Source organism: Babylonia areolata, chromosome 8 (assembly GCF_041734735.1).
Source record: "Babylonia areolata isolate BAREFJ2019XMU chromosome 8, ASM4173473v1, whole genome shotgun sequence".
In the NCBI taxonomy this organism is placed as follows: domain Eukaryota; kingdom Metazoa; phylum Mollusca; class Gastropoda; order Neogastropoda; family Buccinidae; genus Babylonia; species Babylonia areolata.
In genome coordinates, this window is record NC_134883.1 from 14,971,919 (window position 1) to 14,992,014 (window position 20,096).

General features: G+C 44.4%; 1 protein-coding gene and 1 long non-coding RNA gene across 2 annotated transcripts; one reads left to right on the forward strand and one right to left on the reverse strand.

Moving 5' to 3' along the window:
- Window positions 1-5,289: 5,289 nt before the first annotated feature.
- LOC143284978 (uncharacterized) lies at window positions 5,290-5,829 on the reverse strand. Its single transcript, XM_076592139.1, has one exon. It carries the CDS (start codon window positions 5,827-5,829, stop codon window positions 5,290-5,292), a length of 540 nt encoding a protein of 179 aa, XP_076448254.1.
- A 1,736-nt stretch (window positions 5,830-7,565) lies between these two features.
- On the forward strand, window positions 7,566-16,368 carry LOC143285052 (uncharacterized). Its single transcript, XR_013055661.1, has 3 exons — window positions 7,566-7,669; window positions 12,266-12,415; window positions 15,643-16,368. It is a non-coding gene; the product is annotated as an uncharacterized LOC143285052 (long non-coding RNA).
- Window positions 16,369-20,096: the final 3,728 nt, after the last annotated feature.

The following is a 20,096-nucleotide window of genomic DNA, read 5'->3' on the forward strand; positions in this document are numbered from 1 at the left end:
GCTGTGTGCACGCTGCTGTCCTCCTTCCTCCCTCCTGCCTGACTCTGTCTCCCCCAACCCTTCTTTCTAACACTGTTGTGGTGTTCTACGAGGTTTGCTAACAAGTCTGCTCCTGATCCATAATGCTCTTGGTCGTTTTGGTGGTAGCTAACGATCTTCGAACGATTGTGGTGTTCTCCATTGTTGCTAACGATCTTCAAATGATTGAGTCGCTCTTCATTGTTGCGAACAGTCTTCGACCTGTTGTGTTCTTGGTTGTTGCAAACCGTTTTCGAACAATTGTGAAGAGTTTAATTGTTGCAAACAATTTATGGCCTATTCTGATGTCCTCCATCATTGCTAATAGCCTTCGAATTATATGTATGCTATTGGTATTTGCTGACATTCTTATATTGTTCTAATGATTGTGGCGTTATTCATTGTTGCAGATAATCAAGACAATTTTCATACGATTGTCATGCTCTTAACTGTTGCTAACAGTCTTTAAAATATTATGAATATCCTGATTGTTGTAAACATTCTTCAAACGATTGTGTTGTTCTTAATTGTTGCTAAAAAAAATTTCAAACCATTTTAGCTGTGTTAATTGTTAACGATCTCAAAAGCATTGTGTTGTTTTTAATTGGCGTAAACAGTCTTGTTAACAGTTTATTTACGTCGTCGTCATTTTGCCTCATTTGCCGTCAAAAGTACAAGAAACCTCGCTTATTTGGTGTTTAAATTATTGAAGTTATTGCGAGATTCCTGTTGCTGAAAGTCTAAAAGTATACATATCGTTTTGATATCACTGGCCTTGTGTGTGACAGGTGTGAAAAAGTCCCGTGTAAGTTGTTGCCAAAAGCCTTATCTTGTCTCGGAAATAGTTTTAATTAAGAAAGTAAACGTATGAATTAATTGCTGAATGATTTTTTTAGACCAACGTCTGTGTATGTTGTTGTCTGGGGTCTATACGAACGTCTCTCAAACCGTGCGCTTATCGTTATTTGTGACTTTGATCAAATCAGATGCGAAGTTATCGTTGACCAGTGTCTTAAAATTGTGAACAGTTTTCATCTTTACTATTTTACTGCCTTGGAATATGAATGAAGGAACTCATTTCCCCCAAATGTCCTAAACACGTTAAAAAGAATGAAACTGCTGTTTTTACCATTGTTACTGAGAGGAGTTTAGGAAAATAAGACTGGGGCTTAATCCAGATATGAGATGATGGAAAATACTTTAAATTTCTCATTTGATGTGTCTCAGTGAAATCGTGAAAACTACACACACTGTTGCTGTATGTCTTTAAAATATCGCCATCATCAGTGCCACACGTCTGATAGTATAAACAGGCAGCGACCAATACAGTGCTTGATAAGTAAACAGTTATCACAAGACGGTGAATTTACATCTGTCAGTTTCTCAGTGCTGTGAATAACTGAGTCCAGCAACCATTGTCTTAAAGCTCAGGTAAAGCCTTACACCTTTTTTCTTTTCTTTTTTTCTTTTTCTTGTTGTTGTTGTTGTTTTTGTTGTTGTTTCTTTCTTTCACCAGATATCGGGGATCAGGTTAAACCTATGACTGACAGATGTTTCTTAAATGTGCGGACATTAGTTAAGAGTTCCTGAAAGGCAGGTGCTGGAAATTCTCTACTGAGCGTGGCAGGAAGATCCACAGGACCAAAAAGGGTTGTACGAAGAATCTGATGAATGCTCAACAGCGCACTGCACCAGCAAATAAGACATCGGAAAACCAAGACCATGAATCAGATCACACTGCCAAGGACATCCACACTGATAATTCAGACGAATCATTCGCACAAGATCTTGAAGCCAAACGCCAGAAACTAAACTTGCCACCTGCAAGTGCAAAAACGGAATGGGAAGAGCTGGACCAGAATTTAGTCCGAAAACTTGATGCGCTGATAGGAAAAAGCACCTTGGAACACAAGTTAGCCACCTACGGAGGTATCGTGTACGCAACGTGTCGGGAAACCTATGGAGTGAAAGAACCAAAGACAAGAACACCTCCTCAAAAATCCAGGCGACGACGAGAAATGGATAACATCCGAAATGCAAAAAGAAAGCTCAAGAAAAGGATGATGTTTGCTTCAGAATTTGAGAAGCAGGGCCTATAGAAACTTTGGAAGGACCTGAAAGCAGAGCACAGAGCCCTCAGTAAAGCAGAATCAGCAAGGAGAAAAAGGAGCAAAAAGAAAAAAGATACAAGACAGCTTCTTCTGAGACCCCTTTCAGTTCGCCTGGAAACAGTTCAAACAGCTCAAATCAGGGACACTCACAGTGGACAAAGAAACACTTGAACAGCATCTCAGGAAAACGTATTCCGATCCGCAAAGCAAGAAACCACTTGATCTGAAGGGTTTGGTTCATCCCAGGAAACCAGGGAAGAAGTTCAGCGATAAACCACAAACCCATGAGGAAGTACAGAAAGTGGTCAAGAAAGCCAGGGCCAGATTATCACCAGGGCCGAACAGAATACCGTACCTGCTGTACAAGAAATGTCCTAAAGTCATTGAGTGGCTCCACAGACTGATAAGATCAGCATGGAGGAACCTGAAGATCAGCAACAAGTGGATGATAGCTGATGGCGTGTACATCCCGAAAGAGCAGAATTCAAGTACCATCAGCCAGTTCAGACCAATATCACTCCTTAGTGTCGAAGGAAAAATCTTCTCTGTCATGGCTGCAAGACTGACAAAATACCTCACAGAAAATAAATACCTGGATGTGTCAGTCCAGAAGCGCGACATCCCAGGAGTTCCTGGCTGTGTGGAACATGCCACAATGATTTGGGATGTAATTCAAAGAGCAAAGGCAGAGAAAAAGAACCAAGACATGGTATGGCTGGATCTGGCAAATGCGTACGGGCCAGTTCCTCATGAGATTATCCAACTAGCTCTCGAGATGCACAATGTACCAACGAACATCAGGGAAATGCTGAAGAAGTACTTCCATAGCTTCTGAATGCGGTTCACCACCAAGGAATACACAACAGATTGGATCGATCTGGAAGTGGACACAGCCATGGACTGTGCAATTTCTCCAATCATATCATATTCGTGCTGGCAACGGAAGTGATCTTGAAGGCCTCAGTGAAGGGAACGGATCGAGCCGACCTCGGTCACAGACACCAGATACCTCCCTTGAAAGCCTTCATGAATGACACAACAGTCCTTTCAACAAAACAGGATGACACCCGTGAAATATTGAAGCGACTTGACTAGCTAGTTGCCTCAGCCAGGATGAACTTCAAACCAAAGAAATCACGGAGCCTCTCACTTCGTAAAGGAAAGGTTGCTGAAGCGTGTCAGATGAACCAGTCAAGTGCCTTGGTAGATGGTATGATGAGTCCCTGAAAGATACAAAAAGAGGAAAGGAAACCAAGTAGACAGCAGAAGAAGGCCTGCATATCATTGACCAGTGTGGTCTTCCTGGCAAATACAAAGTGTGGTGCCTACAGTCTATGTTGATACCAAAGCTCCTGTGGCCTCTCCTGATATATGATATCAGCTGTAGCACAGTCGTGTTGATGGCTTGGTGTCCCACCTGGTCTCACTGACGTGGCACTCTGCTGTCGCCAAGCAAAGCTTAGAATACCTCTGAAATCCCTTGTCGAAGAATACAAGGTAGGGAAGGCAAGACTTCTCAGCATACTCGAAGTCTCAGGAGACAGTGTTGTGAGATCCAACCAACCCAAGCTGAAGACTGGCAGAAAATGGAAAGTCAGGGAGGCAGTGAGTGCCGCGAAAGAAAGTCTTAAAACGAAGGAAATAATAGGACACACTCAAACCAACAGACAGGGCCTGGCATCGACAAAGATGGAATGGTGGTCCAAGGCAAAGGGGAAAGCAAAAAGAGACATGATCATACAGGAGATCAAGAAGAGGATGATATGAGTCAAGAAGGCAGTCCAGCAAGGCCAGCAGGGGCAGTGGACAACATGGGAAAATGCACTCCAAAGGAGCCTCAGCTGGAGCGATATGTGGAACATGACCCTTCTGAGGATCAACTTCATCCTAAGATCTGTGTACGTACCTCCTTCCCTCGAACACAAACTGAGTCAAATGGGGGAAAGCAGCTGACCCTGTGTGCCCACTCTGCCATGGCAAACAAACAGTGGAACATGTCCTCAGCACATGCAAAGCGGCGTTGAGCCAAGGACGGGACACGAGGAGGCACAACCAAGTGCTAAAAGAAATTGCACACGTGGTGAGCATTGTCCAAGGAGCACCAACCCCACCAGATGTTCCAGTAGAGTTCCTCTCTGAAGAAGGCAATAAAGTCTGGCCAGGAACAGCATCCAAAGTTTCTCAAGCATGGAAACGTGGGCTGCTTGATGGTGCCGAAGATTGGGAATGCACAGTTAACCTACTAGAGGGGAAAAATCATCAGCAAGAGCGGCATGAGACCTGACATAGTACTCCACTCCAAGGCAACGAAAACGATTCTGATTGAGCTCAGTGTGCCATACAAAAGCAGAATGGAGGAAGCCCACATCTACAAGACCGAGAAGTATGCTAGTCTAGCCAGCAGCCTGAGAAAATCTGGCTTCCAAGCCAAAGTCCTTGCCATAGAGATTGGTGCAAGAGGGTTTGTGAGCGCATCTGCCTACAGCCTCATGAAACAGCTGTCGATTTCTGGCAGAGAGAGGACACGGGCTCTCAAGGCAATGGCAGAAGCAGCAGAAAAGAGTTCCATCTGGATCTGGTCGAGGAGGAATGAAAGTAAACTGCACAAGGATTAAATTTCCCTACTCAAACTAGGCGTACGATAGCTCAGTGGTTAAAACATCTGCCAGAAAGGTGATTCAGTCCTGAAGTGACGACCACCCTGGAGGCGACGCGGGTTCGAACCTGCTGAGGACCAGGCGGACGAAAAAAGGCGGCAATACAAGGGCATCCAGGATGTCATGACCTGGGTGCAGCCCGGCCCCCTTAGAGTGTAAGGAGTTAAGGGCCGAAACACTTGACTGAGGGGGCCTACTTCTCTGAAGACCTTATACTGTCCAGCTCTCCCTTGAGTTTCTTATCACAGGTGCCTCAGAAATACGAAAAGGCTGGGGTGTCTCAGTACCACATGATTGTTTCTCAGAAAAACGAAAAGGCTGGGGTGTCTCAGTACCACATGATTGTTTCTCAGAAAAACGAAAAGACTCTGGGTGCACTGCCGCCAGACTGTCTGAAAAGCCTAAGAGAAAAAAATCGTTCGTCAGGTGTTGTTTGAAATCTGAACATTTCTGTTTATCGTTGCCACACCCCCCAAGCTATGTAAGAGATCGTAAACATAAGGTTAAGCGCCCCCTCCCCCGTTACTAACAGCATTCTCGGCAGAGCCGTCTGTATTTACGCGGGTCCAGGTGGTGCTCGGGTAGTCCCTTTCCAGTGCTTCCAGGGTCAGCAGCTTCAGTTCAGCATCCAGGAACTGGTCTTTACTCTGAATTCCGGGAATGTCAAGGGCAACAGGAGGGGGGGTGGCATCCAGTGACCAGTCATCAAAGTCTTGCAGGGGTTCAACAGGTTGGTTCCTGTCAGCCAAGCACTGGCCTTGACGAAGTGGTTTGAGCTTCTGCGTTTCAGTCTTCTTGGTTGGGGCCTGAAGTTTTGAATGCAGAGGGTGTGATGGAAACCGTTTCATCTTTTCACTCTGGTGAAGCAGTTTCTCAATTCTTCTCTCTTGCAGAGACATGAGTCCAGCAGTCCCTGCCATGGCGTTAATCGGTGTGGTCTTCATGCCACCTGTAATGAGACGCAGACTGGCGTTCTGGGCTTTAAGCAAGGGTTCTGTGCTAGGCTTTGCTGCTGTTGTCCAGGCGTTGGAGGCACACGCCATGTGAGGCCCACAATGTCCAATGTTTTCAATAAATATGAATTCTTTAGATAGAATATTTTCCATTTGTGATTTGCTGTTTTGAATTAGTTTTATCTTATAGATGAGTTGAGCTCCAGCTGACTTTGGAAGGCAAAAATCTGGATCGTCATCTTGCAACAAGTCTGTTGTCTTGAACAAAACGTCTCTCTTTTTTATGGTTGTGCATGCTGTATCAAGAATGTTTAATACGTTAACAAAAATGAATGTCACACACACACACATATGTATATATATGTGTGTATATATATATACATGTGTGTGTGTGTGTGTGTGTGTGTGTGTGTGTGTGTGTGTGTGTGTGTGTGTGTGTGTGCACATGTACATGTGTGTGTGTGTGCGTGTGTGTGTGTGTGTGTGTGTGTGTGTGATCGTCAATGTTTTCACTTCCTTCGAAAGCTCGCAAAAGGCTGTAGTGTGCCTTTTGATGGAAATGGGTGGCAAATAAACATTGCATGATCATGTACATAAGTGCTAAATATTTCATATATGATTTTTGCCACGTGTCTTTCCTGGAATCTCACTTGGTGTTAGATATGAACCGACATTTATAACGACAAGATTCAAACTGAATATTTAATTATACGTACAGAACATTACTATAACGACAGTAATTTGATTTGTCCATTGTGTAAAGACTCACAAGAAAACGAGTTACACGTTGTGAGAAAGTTATGAAACCTACATAATATGGACGGGTTATATTGTCTAAATTGAACTTATCATTGATGTAACGTGGCAGAGATCCCCCAAATCTCAAATAAGAGAGAGAGGACACCATCAACGTAAGAATGGGGTCTCCCGCAACAGGTCAGTACGTTCTGCTGTGTTATTTATCTTTATGGCCTCATATGTATTTTTTGTTTGGCTTTGAAGTATTGTTTTGTTGGTTTTTTTTTCCTTTTTTACGATTTTTTTGTAATCTGGAGATGATAAATTAAGCGGAATGGCTGGCGTCCTCAGCATGGCCCAGTCTTATTTGCCATTAGGAGCTAAATGGTTGGGATACTGTGTCATGAACTGTGTTTTGTGGGTTTGTCTCATTGTTATTTTGTAAATGTGACAGTTTTGTGTTGACGTGGTTGAGCATTTGTATGGTTTGACAGTCCTGATATGGCCCTGTGCGGTCGGCTGGACTATAAGCAACAAGAATAATAAGTGTGGTGTGACATGGTTCATACGAGCTGAGTTTCGAAGAAGTATATATGCCTAAAACAATTATCATGGAATACAGTTAAGAAGGTGTTGTCATTCGAAACGGAGTCAATGCTCGTTTTTCAGAAAGTTTTTTTCCCCGGTTTATTTGTCAGTGAGACGACAATGTCCGTTGCAGATTGGGTTACAAACCCTCAGTAAGACACTTGTGTCCTTTGTCGCGCACTGCAATTCCACCCCATCTTCCCCAGGCAAAACGACAGTGCGTGCAACCCGAGAAGCTCAAGACTAGTTGAAATCTCCCGCGCTGCACAGGAGTGTGAAGTGCGTGCAAGCTGATGATTGGTTAAAAAAAATCACACTTATTTTTTTGGCCAATCAGGTATCGGTTTTCTTTGTCAAACTCAGGTGGAAAAGACGGCCGGCTCTGAAACGTTGTTGGAACTTGCCAGCAAAAATGGAGACAAGGTGTTCTGGTTTTCTTTCATTTGTTGCACATCAAGTGTGTCGTTTCCATACCATTATTTGTGACATATTTCCGGTGCAACGGGCGGGTGGGAGTGGTTGGTGTGCAGTGCGAAGTGTTAGAACTGTGTTCGTGCAACGGAGTGCAGGACAGCTGCAAACGTTTGGCCTTCGTCTTGAAGAGGTAAGAGGGAACATTAATTCAAAACGGCATCGCCTTTTTTTCGTCAATTAATCGTGGTAGCAGTAGTAGTAGTAGAATAGGTAATGTCATATTTTTACATCCTAAATTATTGCACATATTTCTCAGATATCCATGGTTTGTGGCACAGAAAAAACAAGAAGTGTGACTGAAAACACATCAAAATTGAGTTAATTAAATAACGTACAAAATAAGAGCCGAAATCCACTGAAAATGGGTTACAACTTCTTATAGTAATATAGTTTAATATATGACATGCACAAAAATTGCCGATAAGATAGAACAATAATTTAGGATGCTAAAATAGAACCTTAACATTCCTTCAGTGTTTCATACAATTGTTTGGTATAAAAATTGAAAATGGGTCTAGAAAGGAAGTTGGAATTATCAGGGAAATTCCTTTGCTTGTTTGGCACTTTTCACACGTTGCAAACCACGCACTCCTGTTGATTTTAATTTCCTTTTCATAACTTTAACCATATGTTCGCTTCATATTTTCGACATGGGTACGTGCTTATTTTTGGATCGTCTTTAAACCATAGACCTTTTCTCTTCACTTTTGAGATGTTTTATCGACAATATCCACAATTTACCCTTCAAAATGGAACGGGTAATGTTCACAACAGGGCGTGGATGTTCACTCCGCCAGTCGCACGGAGGAATGGAGAGGAATAAATGTTTAATGTCGCCATTTTGTCAACTCGTCTGCGTGTGCTGTCTGTTACAGTGGATCTGGCAATACTACATTTCCCCCCTCAAAGACGGGTTGAGTTGATTTCACAATTCCTGCACATTCACACCGTCCGTCATCATCCTCAGTTTCTGTCTGTCCGAATGATGATAGTGAGAGGTGTATGCATCCTGTCTTTCCTTGAAAAAGTCGATTCCATGATGCTGGTCCACCGGCTTTTAACAATATATAATTTCACTTCAGTCTCAGAACAACTTAAGACTCCTATTTATGGTATTCACAAAATACAATGTATTCTTAGAGTGGAAAGATTTTCATCAAATTTCGCCCTTTTAATTCTGTTAAATCGAATGTGTTCTACCTGCTGTTCTCGAGTATGGTTCAAAGGGGAAGAAATGTGGATATTGCCGATTTCTCTGTCAAATTCAAGATGTTTTACTCACTCAGGGAGAGCGCGTCGCCACAGTGCATCGATACTGTTTTTTCTGCCTGCAAGTGTATTGATCTTATGTCCAAAGACACGAACCGCAGTAGTGCGACCTCGCACCCGCACATACCTATACATACACAGGTTTATGTTACACGTACACTCAAAACGAGCACTCATGCGATACAAAGGTACTAGTCGTGTGCACAGAAACACGAGCATGCACAGTCATGCCTACTCGAGTGCATGCGCGTCGGCACACAAAAACGCACCCCCGCGCTCATGAAATCGCGCGCATTCAGCAGTCCGCACGCCCACACACACGTACATAAATGCGCAGCAATGAAGTTTGTACTCACACACTTCACCGGTTACACACAAGCGCGAACGCATTTTGTACACGAAATTAATGTGCATGTTCACACGAGCGTGTGCAGTGGTACGGACGCACGATCATACACATTAACCCTTTGACTGCTGAAACTTGCTATATATATATTTTTTTAAATAAAAAATAAAAAAATTAAATGTCAGTGACATCAGTTTTGACTGCAGTTCCTACCTTTTGTGGACTATTTTACTGGTTTTGCTGATGCAAGGTTGACCTCAGCGACCCCATTTCAGATTGTTAGATTGGCCACAAACACTGTTATTGAGAAGCGGCTGTCGTCAGGAGAAAGGAGGCAGAGGTAGTGGTGGAGGGGAGTGATTTTTTTGTTTTGTTTTGTATTTTTGTTTTGTTCTTTTGTTTCTCATCCGTTGTTGAAGGCTGGGGCTGTTCTGGTCAGGTGTATTCCCGGGGACCGCTACGGTAGTCGGATTGGCCTAGCTAGAGATGTGAACATCCTAGTGGTTTGTTTTTTCTACCATCCAGCACTCCAGTCCATATGGGGTCTTTGCCCAGACTCTTGGGCTTTCCACGTTGCTTTGAAGAAGGTAATAATGATATAACCCCAAGAAATGCAAAGAAAGATAGATGACTGACATCCTGACTTGCAATCTCAATATTATCTCGGCGATGCGATTGCACTTCACAGACGAGCATTCTTGGTAGCAGTTAATGGGTTACTATGCGAACACATACACTGAGTCATGTGCAGGTAAAAACGTACAGCGCACGTGAGAATGTGTGGCGTTGTAAATACAAAGGTTCGTAGTTGCACGCTTACGCAAGCATACACGCACGCAGTTGATTAATTCACTCTCAAACGCAAGTTAACACACATCGGACAGCATTCCCCAGCCACCCGACCCACCCCCACCTCGCTCCCCCAACACATGCACATGCACACACGAACACCTTGTGCGGATACCACAATGGCGCATGAAGATTCGTGCATAAGAAAAAAACACACACCTGAGAGCACATGCACAAGTCACACATGTTTGCACCCACACAGTGACTGCACCAATGCAATCATGTGCGTGTGCAAGAAGACGCTCAAACACAGTGGCGCACAGGAATTCTCCCACCCGCGATAACACTCGCACACAAAAAGTGAGCGCATGACCACGTATCTACAAGTCTATCTGTATCTACAAGTGCACACACACGAGCAGGCACACCTATGCATTTCGTGCGTGCGCAGAACCACTTACCTGCGTCAAGATGCGGGTACACACGCACGCGCTGACTCCACGTGCTATGCTGTCGCGTGCACATTAGCCTGAACATGTGCGCGCAATGTTGGCACATGCCGATGTAACTATTCCCTGTGGATTGTTGGCACATGCCCTGTTATAACTATTCCCTGTGGATTGTTGGCACATGCCCTGTTATAACTATTCCCTGTGGACTGTTGGCACATGCCCTGTTATAACTATTCCCTGTGGATTGTTGGCACATGCCCTGTTATAACTATTCCCTGTGGATTGTTGGCACATGTCCTGTTATAATTATTCATAGTGGATTGTTGGCACATGCCCTGTTATAACTATTCCCTGTGGATTGTTGGCACATGCCCTGTTATGACTATTCCCTGTGGATTGTTGGTACATGCCCTGTTGTGACTATTCCCTGTGGATTGTTGGCACATGCCCTGTTATGACTATTCCCTGTGGATTGTTGGCACATGCCCTGTTATGACTATTCCCTGTGGATTGTTGGTACATGCCCTGTTATGACTATTCCCTGTGGATTGTTGACACATGCCCTGTTGTGACTATTCCCTTGGCACATGCCCTGTTATGACTATTCCCTGTGGACTGTTGGCACATGCCCTGTTATGACTATTCCCTGTGGCTTGTTGGTACATGCCCTGTTATGACTATTCCCTGTGGATTGTTGGCACATGCCCTGTTGTGACTATTCCCTGTGAATTGTTGGCACATGTCCTGTTATGACTATTCCCTGTGAATTGTTGGCACATGCCCTGTTATGACTATTTCCTGTGGACTGTTGGCATATACCCTGTTATAATTATTCCCTGTAGACTGTTCGCACATGCCCTGTTATGACTATTCCCTGTGGATTGTTGGCACATGCCGTTATAACTATTCCCTGTGGACTGTTGGCACATGCCCTGTAAGCTATGCCCTGTAAATTGTTAGCACATGCCCTGTCATATCTATTCTCGGATTGACATATCCTGTTAAATCTATTCCTTGTGTATTATTGACACACGCCCTGATAAAGTTATTCCCTGTGGATTTTTGACACATACCCTGTAACTGTTCCATGTGGATTGTTGGCACAAGGAGCAAGGTGGTAGAATGTTAAGACGGTTATCTGCCGATAAGTGTCCGTGAGGGTCTGGGTTCGAATCTCGCTCTCGCCTCTTCTCCCATGTTTCACTTGAAAATCAAACAGCGTTTAGTCATTCGGATGAGACGATAATCCAAGGCGCACTGACAAAGAACTCATGGTAACAAAAGTGTTGTCCTATGGCAAAATTATGTAAAAGAAAACTACTCTTGATTTGCACACACACACACACACACACATTATATATATATATATATATATATATATATATATATATATATATAAAACATGCACTCGAGGCCATACAAGCGCGTTGAGTTATACTGCTGTCAGGCATGCATTCGTCCAAACGCAGTGACGCCTCCTTGAGAAACGTGACTGTTAGCAAATGCCCTTCACAGCTGTTGAATCCATGTGGTTTGTTGGCACAATCCTGGGTATAACTGTGCTGTGTTGATTGGTGACACATGCTCTCTTTTAACTGTTCCCTGTGGGTAGTCGTCACATGCATTGTTAAACTGTTCCATGTAAATTGTCGGCACGTGCCCTGTTATGTTTTCTGTGGTGTTGTCAGGTGCTTTGTTCAACTTTCCCCATTGGAAGATCGCCTGATGCCCTGTTTGAAGTGTTAACCTTGGAAAATAATTGTCCGATGTCCTGTAATTACCGATGGTTGTGGAACGTGGCCATCTGTTGTGTGCTCAAAACAGAACGTGGTCTGATGCCCAGTGACTGTTCCCCGTGGTCTCTTGTCAGGGTCTGAGAGCCGGAGGGATGGGCAACAGCAGGTGTTGCCGGGCGAGGATTCGGGGCGTCATGCTGCACGTGTTGAAGCACTTGCTGCGGGCTTCTGGCACGAGCACAGCCATCCTGACTGGGGCACCTTCGTCAGGGATGTCGCCAAAGGTATGGGTTCGTGGTGGCATGGACATTGTTGTCTGTTATTGGGTTGGTTTTGTTGTTTGTTTGGGTTTTTTTTGTTTTTGTTTTTCCTTCTTTTTTTTTGGGGGGGGGGGGGGGGGGGTATGTGTGTGAAAATAATTCTGTGTAATTGTGTGTAAACTTTTATTATTATTTGCTATGTTAATTTCCATGCGCTAGTTTTGTGAAGCTCTGTATGCATCAGTAAGAGCTATAAAAAGGTGAAGAAAATAGGTTCCTAAACAGGAAAACAAAGAAAAGCCACATGCACGCGCGCACCCACGGACATACTAATCCTTCAAAAAGTTGCGACGCGTCACTGGTCATTGGTGCTGTTGGTAAGACTTGAGATACCCAGGGCATGCTCTGACAGCATCGGGGTTGGCTCTCTTGACCTTCGGGCCAGACATTTCTTGTCGATGTGTGCTTCTGTGTGTCACCTTCCAGTCGGGGTAGTGCTGGATGGAATCCAGGTGGTGCTTCAGCCGGTTTGACATCTCTTGGCATCTCTCCATGGCCAGTTCAGAGCTGAACTGCTTCGGAAAAATACTTCCATTTTTATGATGCGCGAAGACTATCCCGGTTGTACCTTGATGATCATGGTCTCAGCACAGCGAAGGGCCTCATGTTTCAGTGCTCTGTCTTCCCATTGGATACCAAAAAATTTGTGTTGACAACAGAAGTGGAACTGCTCAGTCTGCAGCAGGTCCATGCCACAAAAGGTGAGGATATGGATCACAACTGCGGATCGCCACACTTGCCTGGGTGATGACTTTCTATTGTCTGACCGTCTTCAGTCGCTCAAGGGTGGCCAAATGTAGGTGTCCCGCAAATACGGATTTTTAAAACGCGTTCCACATAATTGGAAAAATTCGAGTGTATCGATTTGACCAAGGTTGGTGACAAGCGCCGAGATGGCAGTTAAGCTGGCTGCTGCTTCTCTGTCACCACATGCAATGACGTCAAAAATGAAAAACTTCAAAGTTATACTTACAGTGACGAAATCGACATTGCACGAATCTGTGGCGTCACCAACTCCGTCAGCACAGCAGTAGGCTACCAGTTTCTACTGGCATCTGGGCAAAAGTTCCAGCATAATGAAAATATATAAATTGCTCACACGAACTGTTTTTGCCCACTCGTACTATTACCACACGCACGCGCGCACACACACACACACACACATAACCCTCTTCCCACACACACGAACAGAACACAACTGAAACTGAGACACTGCCGATATATCTGACGACAAAAAACGGAAGACACCACATGTTTTTACTTCATCCATCCTGATAATAAAAGCCCGTTCCTGTGTTGTTCTAACGAACTCTAGCTTCTTCCAATTACATGTCATTTAGATCTGAGAGATCGTTTTGATCGAAACAGATTTGTTTTTGAATAACAAACACCAGCAAAATCGGGTTTACTCCCGGAAAACGCGCACGCACGCACGCACACGTGGTGCCGTTAACCTCGAACATTGCCGTTATCCTCGAAAAAACGTTGAACTGCGCGAATTGCATGTCTAGTTAATGAGGAATCGATGTAGAACTGACCGGTACGTATTTTTTGTTATCAAAGTTAACTGATATAAACGCGAAGAAACAGGGCGTAACAAAATATCAAAAATAAAACTTCAGTCGAGACTTGAGGGAAAAAAACAACAACAAAAAACCACTCCCTAGCTGGCACCACGTACCCCCAGCCAGCTCGGCGGGAAATTAATTCAGAAATTTAGAAAATTATCTTATTTTACTTCATTTTATCTTGTATTTCCCCTCAGGGCCTGAACTGATGTGAACGTTCCTGCCTGAGTGATTAACGCCTAAAGTTACTATACACAGATCTTCTCTTGAATCGCTCAGTGGAACGGGTGAGGAGCTGAACCATCTCCATGTATGTTTTAGAACGAGTGCTGACGACAAAGGGTTATTGCATCGGCACTTCACGTCAGGTGGCTGAGGGTTGAGCGGGGACCCATTCATATTTCTGTCTGCAAGTAAAGATAGCAGCAGTTCAAGGATAACGGCATCACACACGCACAGACACACAGACACACACACACACAGTTAACCGTCGCTCACGCACTCACAGTGACATTCTCACATACACACACACACACGTCGACACACACACAAAAAACAGACGCGCGCACTTTACCATCACTGTCACACATGCCAGCAGACGTGAGTTCGTGTGCGTACACACACATACACGCGAACGTGCACACACCACACACACACATACACACACACACACACACACATGCTCGCGCGTGGACACACAGACACGCGCGCGCCTGCACCCCCACCCCCGTGCCTGCACACCCAAACACACATATACATCCGCGCGTGCGCGTGCACACACACACTACACACGTCACTTTTCACAACAATCACTGTAACAATTAAGTGCAACGCGATAAAAACATTGTCTCAGTTGGTGTCTGGAATTAGCCGATGATGGGGCAATACACGTAATGGCTGCAATACGTTTAGATCGAATCCCGCTTCCACCCTTTTTCCAAATTTGGCAGGAAAATTAAACAGTCGGATGAGGCGATAAACCCAATCCACTCAGATAGGTACACAAATATGCATGCAGACACTCAAGGCCTGACAAGCGTATTGGGTTATGCCTAGCAGATGTGGTGTAGCGTATATGGATTTCTACGAACGCAGTGACGCCTCCTTCAGAAGCTGAATCTTAGGATAAAACACCCACCTATTTTTGCTCTGCCACTGACTTACTGGGTTTGGATCTGTCGGTGTGTGCTCCCCCCTGTGGCTCTGGACTACAGTGCAGAGTTCGTGATGACCTGCATGGGAGCAGTCACTTTCCGGTGGTTCTGATACACACTGCAGTGGAGCCAGAATCCGTCTCAGAGTGTTTATTTACACAAGGATCTTGATATTGTTTGTTTGTTTATTGGAATTCACCAGATCGAACTGTCTCGTTTTTGTAAGTCACTGTATTGAATAGTTAAGCAAGGTCCGTGGAGTGCTATCTTTATGTTCATACCGTTTTGTTGTTTTTTTAATGTGCTCTTTATGTTAGTTTATATATATATTATATTTTATATATATATATATAATTATATTTTGTATATATATATATACGTATTTTTATAAAACGTACATTATTTGATTTAATTCTTTCACTGTCAAACGTACCTATCTGATTTAATTCTTTCATTGTCTGCTGTGCAGAGATGAGGCTGGACAAGGACAGCCACCCGAGGAGACACAATAGAATGAAATGGACCCCTACAGCTGTGACCCAGGACACAGGGGAAACGGCCACACCTCTGTCATATGAACAGAGACGGACTCCTTACAGAAAACGATTCTCATGATTTGTGTTGCGCAGATTTCTCCTGGTCATTACAGTTCCGCCTTGATTTATAGCAGCCTGTTGTGGTTGTTGTTGAAGGATATGACGTGCACATGCCGTTTGTCCTTGGACTTTGATTCACTATACAAAGACCGTATGTATTTGTATTTCTTTTTATCACAACAGATTTCTTTTGTGTGAAATTCGGGCTGCTCTCCCCAGGGAGAGCGCGTCGCTACACTACAGCGCCACCCATTTTTTTGTATTTTTTCCTGCATGCAGTTTTATTTGTTTTTCCTATCGATATGGATTTTTCTACAGAATTTTGCCAGGAACAACCCTTTTGTTGCCGTGGGTTCTTTTACGTGCGCTAAGTGCATGCTGCACACGGGACCTCGGTTTATCGTCTCATCCGAATGACTAGCGTCCAGACCACCACTCAAGGTCTAGTGGAGGGGGAGAAAATATCGGCAGCTGAACCGTGATTCGAACCAGCGCGTCAGATTCTCTCGCTTCCAAGGCGGACGCGTTACCTCTAGGCCATGACTCCACTTGTACGTCATTGTTCCTGACACAGTGCCTGCAGGATGCACACTGTAAGACTGGCAGCAGAATGGCATCACGTGCTGGCCTGAAGGTCCTGTGGTCTTGTGAAAAGAACCAGGACAGCGGTGGTATGGGGGCTGTCGTGGGTCAGACGTCGTGTGTGGCAAGCATGAAATCGAAATCATGATAATTTCTTTAGAGACGGCGGGGGATGGGGAGGAACTGAAAGGGAGAGCCAGTCTAATTCGCCTATTCCCGTTTCGCCTACGCTGATGTCGCCGCCACTCTCAGTGGTCTCTTGACGGTCGTGTTTCGCCTTACCGCCATTCTCATTTCGCCTATTCAACCTCTCTCTCAAACGCGCACACGTACACGCGCGTACAATCCATACATGGATGAGAATTGAAACATGCTTGCGTTCATCATTTCTCAATGCTCAGAACAGACTGTCTGCCAAGAAATCAGAGACTGGCACACAGAAACACACACACACAAAAACCACGTTTGGAGAAGCCGAAAACTGAACGAATTGGGGGATGTCTCTCACAGCTTTTGGACAGCGCATCATATGCATTAGCTGTTAAAATATATGCTGCAGTGCACATTTACATAAACTGAATAGAATGTATGCGCGTGCGTGCAAATGTATTGTGTGTAGTGGTTTTTATCCCTGTTTACTTTGTTGTTATGAAAAAAGAGGAAGCGATGTCTTTTGGAGAAGATTGGTGAACTGCGAACAGGCGTATCGTGATCACCAAATGAGTGGTTGGCGAATCAGAATACGCGAAATAAGAGACAGGCGAATCGGGATGACACCTGCCAGAGGCTTGCGCTGCACGCCTTGGTGCAAACGTCTTTTACTGACGGGAGGCCACATGGCTTTGAGACTGGAAGATTCAGTTGTCATCTGCTGCCAGTCTGTGTGGACAGAATGGTTTCACTGACAGCACGGGAAACATTTTCATCGTCAGTTGCTTTTCATTTGTGGAACATCATCAGTTTCCTTTAAACATATATTTTCTTGTTGTGTTATCTTGTTCAGTACTTTACCCACACGACGCGTGGCCGGCCTGGTGTGACGCCACCCTCTTGTTTTGTTAGCAAGTTGACGGGCGCAATAGCCGAGTGGTTAAAGCGTTGGACCCTAAATCTGAGGGTCCCGGGTTCGAATCACGGTGACGGCGCCTGGTGGGTGAAGGGTGGAGATTTTTACGATCTCCCAGGTCAACATATGTGCAGTCTAGTGGTAGAATACTCGCCTGCCACGCGGGTGACCCGGGTTCGCTTCCCGGTCGATGCACTTTTTTTCTCAAGGCCTGACTAAGCGCGTTGGGTTACGCTGCTGGTCAGGCATCTGCTTGGCAGATGTGGTGTAGCGTATATGGATTTGTCCGAACGCAGTGACGCCTCCTTGAGCTACTGAAACTGAAACTGCAGACCTGCTAGTGCCTGAACCCCCTTTGTGTGTATATGCAAGCAGAAGATCAAATATGCACGTTAAAGATCCTGTAATCCATGTCAGCGTTCGGTGGGTTATGGAAACAATAACATATCCAGCATGCACACCCCCGAAAACGGAGTATGGCTGCCTACATGGCGGGGTAAAAACGGTCATACACGTAAAAGCCCACTCGTGTGCATACGAGTGAACGTGGGAGTTGCAGCCCACGAACGAAGAAGTAGTAGTTAGCAAGTTAAACGTTTACAAAAGAAGGGTTAAAGGTCCTTGAGCCGTCAACGGGCACAGGGGCAGTGGGTTCATATTGAAGATGTGTCATGCTCGGAATGGAACAGGTCTCAGTGCTCGCCTTCCGCCGCTTTTCACCTTCCCACGTCCGAAGACGTGTACTCACACACCTTGGAGAAGTGGGGGAAAATCGGAATTAACTGCCTTTTTTTATCAGTTTATTCATCTGTACTCTTTTTCCCTGTAATGAATACCGTTTGATGCATGCTTGCACATGTGACCCGATTTGACCCTCTCGTTTGAAATACTTGTATGTAGCCAAACCACCGCTTAAGCCTTGTGGAGATGGATCTTCAGTGATGCAGGCGAGACTGGAAACTGAACTGACAAGCACCTGTGTGTACAGGGCATGTGCTGCACAGGAGTGGACTATCAGCCTGTGTGGTCGGCCAGTGAAGGCGTGTTGGGGAGAGGAACGGTAAAATCAGAAACCGTTTCTGCCTCCTTGATCAATAAATGACATTCCTACAACATACGCATGTTTTGTGAAGACGGAGGAGCACAAGGGGACGCTGGGTCATTGGACTGGAGCATCAAGAGTGAGCAAATGGTTCATTCCGATCTGGATCCCCGAGACAGACGGTGTTAGGAAGTCACAGCACCTCTTCCACACATAAAACGTATTGTTGACCTCTGTTCCATGTGTGACACATGAATTGTGATGCTCTATGTTCCATGTGTCACGCTGTTATGAATCGTGACGCTGTGTTACGGTCGAGACACTAACTCACAATTGACGGACCTATGCATTGCAGGCAACGTCAGAGACATGGATCTTCAATCAGTATTTCTGACGACAGTGCCAGTAGCATTTTATGGAGCGATACATAAAGTATGGACTTTTTTTTTTCTCTCTCTAAACTGTCCTGACAGTGTCTTACATTTCACAGTGCCCACCAAATTTTAGCAAGGGGTTTGAATTAATTACCACTGGCGAAGTATTGGTGTAATCGAGTCGGACTATGCCAGACATATATAGAGGGGTGTGGTTTTGACTTTCATGTGTTCATATTGCCATGTACGATGTGTTATTTCATCTGATGTTTGTGCCAGTGTCGGACTTGTAGGGTAAAACAATTACGATTTACTAGGGGGAGGAACGGCTGATTCACAAGTTTGGACATACATAGATATATATATATATAAAGTGCTTTAGTCTTCCTCTTTTTTGTGAAAATCAGTTAAGTTTGTGATGTTTGTCATGTTAACTGAATTAAAAATAAAAACTTTCAAAAGTAAACATTGCTTGCAATTGTATTCTTTTTTGTGATGTTTAACACAAAAAAGGGGGAGGAATGGCCGATGCAAATATTTTTCTTAAGTCCAACTTTGTGATTCGGCCGTTCCCTCTCCCTAGTATTTTTTTTCTCCTTAGATTAATCACAGTAAAGACATTCCACTCCACATCCATTAAGAGCTATGTTTTTTTTATTTTCCCCACCTTTTTCTTACAGATCACATGATCAATATGACAAAACTACAAACTGAACGAAACACATTAGCATGGGTATGGAACCTGACAAAAGCTCGCCGACAATGCTCAAGTCATGGATGCGTCAAAAATTGATGAAATTTGCTGTTTCACGATCGTGTCGTCCCTCACACACTACTCTGCAAAACACTTGTCGGTGAGCTTTTGTCCCATGACGATGTGCTTCGTTCTCCATCCTACAGGCCAAGGGAAACAACCAGTGAAAGGCCCAGATCTCGACCCGCCAACCCCTTTGGTCCACTTTTGAATGCAAGAGTGTATAATTATAACTCAAACTGTCAAATTCAAATACCGCACACCGAACGGTAATTTTTTTAAAGCTGCATTGTAACTCGGTGCCAACTCCGAAAACTATTTTGAAGTACTTTTCTTATTTGCTAACCCTTCTCTTCTTCATTAGTTCATTCATAGAAATAGGCAACAAAAGTATATTGCAGAACGTCAGTATCTAAAGTCACAAATATGGATGACACTTTCGGTGCGAGGATATATTTCTGCATAATCATGATCAAAGTCTTGATGCCTCACTGCAAGCGATGTTTTAT

Coding starts and splice junctions, on each gene's coding strand:
- LOC143284978 (XM_076592139.1), bottom strand. CDS start 5,829: ATGGCGTGTGCCTCCAACGCCTGGACAACAGCAGCAAAGCCTAGCACA.